The sequence below is a fragment of the Histoplasma capsulatum genome, genomic scaffold (assembly GCF_000149585.1).
Source record: "Histoplasma capsulatum NAm1 scaffold_2 genomic scaffold, whole genome shotgun sequence".
Taxonomy (NCBI): Eukaryota; Fungi; Ascomycota; class Eurotiomycetes; order Onygenales; family Ajellomycetaceae; genus Histoplasma; species Histoplasma mississippiense.
The window spans coordinates 809634-812530 of record NW_001813981.1 but is presented as its reverse complement, the minus strand read 5'-3'; the positions used below and the strand labels follow the sequence as shown (position 1 = coordinate 812530).

Below are 2897 nucleotides of genomic sequence, written 5' to 3'. Positions count from 1 at the left end.
CTCGTACTAGGAAACTACCAGGGGAACTACCAGGCACTAAACTACATACATTGTCGAAGGAGTTAGGAGTTGATAATATATTTGACTTTGTCCGAGGGAGGGGGTTGATTTCATCAAAATGAAGATTGAACATCGCCTTCCTGATTGCATTCGGTCGCCGCCCGATTGCGCGAAGAGAGGCACATCGATACTACGTTGCGCAAAAAGTCTGCGAAAGCTTGTTACACGTTTGTTTCTCCTTCAGCCTTCAAACAACACCCCCCCTTCTTTCTCACAGTCTGCTCCTCATGTTCTCCGTCTTGTTTGCTGGTTACAGAAAGTCTCCATCATGGGGGGGAGAGGGAGAACGAGAATATACGAGTTGGATTACCATCATCATCATCATCATCATCATCATCATCATCATCATCATCAGACGGAGATGGATGTTCGGTGTTTTGCCGTTCCATTTGCACAACGCCGCCGTTGTTTCCACCCGTTCGGGAATCCAAAATATCCAGGTTCCAAGTTATAGCTGGGTGCTGGGAGGTATGGTTTCGAGAAGGGGGGAGTAGTAGTAGTAGTAGTTAGTTAATCTAACGCTCGCCGACTAAAAGTATTGAGATTGAGTTTCGAGTTTCCCATCGGCCAGGCTGGGAAGCCGCCCTTCGTTTCGAAAGGTTTGACACATCAAGGTAAATGGTGAGACTCGAGATCTTCAGGTACCAGGAGGCGTGTTTGGCCATTCCGGGGCCACGAGACAGCTGAGACGTGTATGGGAATGGATGACGTGCATAGTTCAGAGAACTGCTATCATCTCCGCTGGTTTCAGGCTGGTGACATTTGCTCCCGGGGAAAAAACCAAACAATGGGAATATTCCAGAGTGCCACTAGTTAGTAGTAACTGGCAATGTGAAATGCAATGTGAAATGCAATTGATGCGATATATGTCATTTTGCAGGCCAGGGTCCACAGGGGTGGAGGGGGACCCTCAAACGTGCCAAATTGATATTTCCCTTCTGATGATACCTAGGTACCTGGTGACAGGCTGCCGATATACTCCGGACTATGGACTACTCCGTACTACGTACAGATTACAGAATACTTCTTTCTACCCTCGCCCGCCCCGTCACCAGGGATGGCATTCCTCTGCTCGCACCGCCCATCCCGGAGTGCAGCCACCGCATAAACTGAAGGGCGCCGGTGTAGCACCAGCACTAGCACCAGCACGAGCACTGGCGCCAGGACCACACTGTAATACTACGGCGTACACAGACTAGTCCTGCTATGCTGCCAGTGACTGCTGCTGGAGTGTTTAAATTAAGCAACCGGCGTCAAAGAACACGGGGAATGGACCAGGCCTACAGCCAATCAGGGGCTGCAGACCCCCCAAAACGCAGGAGAGGGGCAAGCGCGAGGGTTGGCAGCCAATCAGCGCCGGCCCGGGTGGGGCTCGCAACGTGCTGGAAGCGGATTAGAGCCATGGTTCGCTGCAGCCTGCCCTGGCGACTAGACCCGATCGGGGAAGGGTGTTTCTAATTCAGGTTCAGGAACCGGGAGTTGGGGCCAATAGGGTGTGGGGCCAACCACGGCGGTTGGGGGAAGGAGATTGTCAATCTGACGACTAGGGACCACTACAGCTCCGACTACGGACTACGACGACTGTGCGCGATGCGCCAGGACGAGGGTTGAGGAGGGTTGTTCTGCATACCGGGGATGGGATAGGATGGGCTAGGATGGGCTAGGATGGGCTAGGATGGGATATGCTCTGCTCTGTGATGCTCTGAGGTGGTGAGGGTACTCGCTGGGTGCTGTGTATATAACCCGCGGTGGACGATCTTTTTCTCGATTCTTCTCTGGCCATCAATCAGCCAGTCTCTCAATATTTCCTGTCTTCTGCTTCAGCTCTGTTCTGTGTGGTGTTTCCTCTTCTTGTCGATAATATTCCTGTTCTTGTTCTATATTCTCTTCTTCTGTTCCACACACATCCTCCTCTGAGCGCTGGGTGCTCGGGAGTTCACGATACGATACATCCACCTTACGAATTCCTTCTACTATATTCCCTTGTATACATTCTCTCTCGCGCATATACGCATATACGCATATACACCACAGCACTTCTACTTCTATCCCTTTACTTGCCTCCCTGCCGCTGAAAGAACGGCAACGCGAAAGAGCAATCCATATTATATACTCCGTACTCAATACCCAATTCTCTCAATCTCAACACAATGCAACTCCTGCTCCTCCTAGCCGCGCTGGCTTCGCTCACCTCCGTCGCCCTGGCCGCCCCGCCCGGCTGGTCTCCGGATTCAGCCCAGTTCTACTCCACCGTGGCCAAGGAGATCGAGGCCGCGAGGAAGTCCCACAAGGATCCTTCCCGCAAAAACTGCGATTTCTCGCGCGCCAGGCTGCCAGCGCCCATCAAGCCGCTACCACCCGTGCCTGAGGGGCAGAAGCTGTTGCATGTTACCATTGGCAGGGGGATTCAGGTATTTCTATTCTCTTCTATTCTGTTTTTTATTTATTTATTTTTTTTTTTTTGTAATAAGAACTTTTTTTTTTGCTTTTTGTGGATCCCTGTGGATTTTCTGCAGATCACGAGCAGAGCGAAAATCTCTCTGCACGGAATGCAATGATCCCTACGAAATATATATATCAAATCAAGATCTGCACATACATTTCTCAGTGCTAACCCACGCCCCCTTCAAAACAAGAACTACACCTGCGCCTCCTCCTCCGCCTCCGACACACCAAAAGCAACCGGTGCCCTCGCAACCCTCTTCGAAGCCACCTGTCTCGCCGCGACCTTCCCGCGCCTCCTCGCCCTCCTCCCCCGCATCGCCCTGCACATGCCAAAGCCCCCTTACCCACAATCGAAATCCTCCCCATCAACACGATCCCAACCAGACTCCAAC

The 2897-nt window shown here is 51.8% G+C and overlaps 1 protein-coding gene across 1 annotated transcript; it reads left to right on the top strand.

Annotated features, from left to right (window-relative positions):
- Window positions 1-2210: 2210 nt before the first annotated feature.
- On the top strand, window positions 2211-2618 carry HCAG_02338 (predicted protein; the record flags this gene model as incomplete). Its single annotated transcript, XM_001542117.1, has 2 exons — window positions 2211-2471; window positions 2532-2618. 2 exons carry the CDS (start codon window positions 2211-2213, stop codon window positions 2616-2618), a joined length of 348 nt encoding a protein of 115 aa, XP_001542167.1.
- Window positions 2619-2897: the final 279 nt, after the last annotated feature.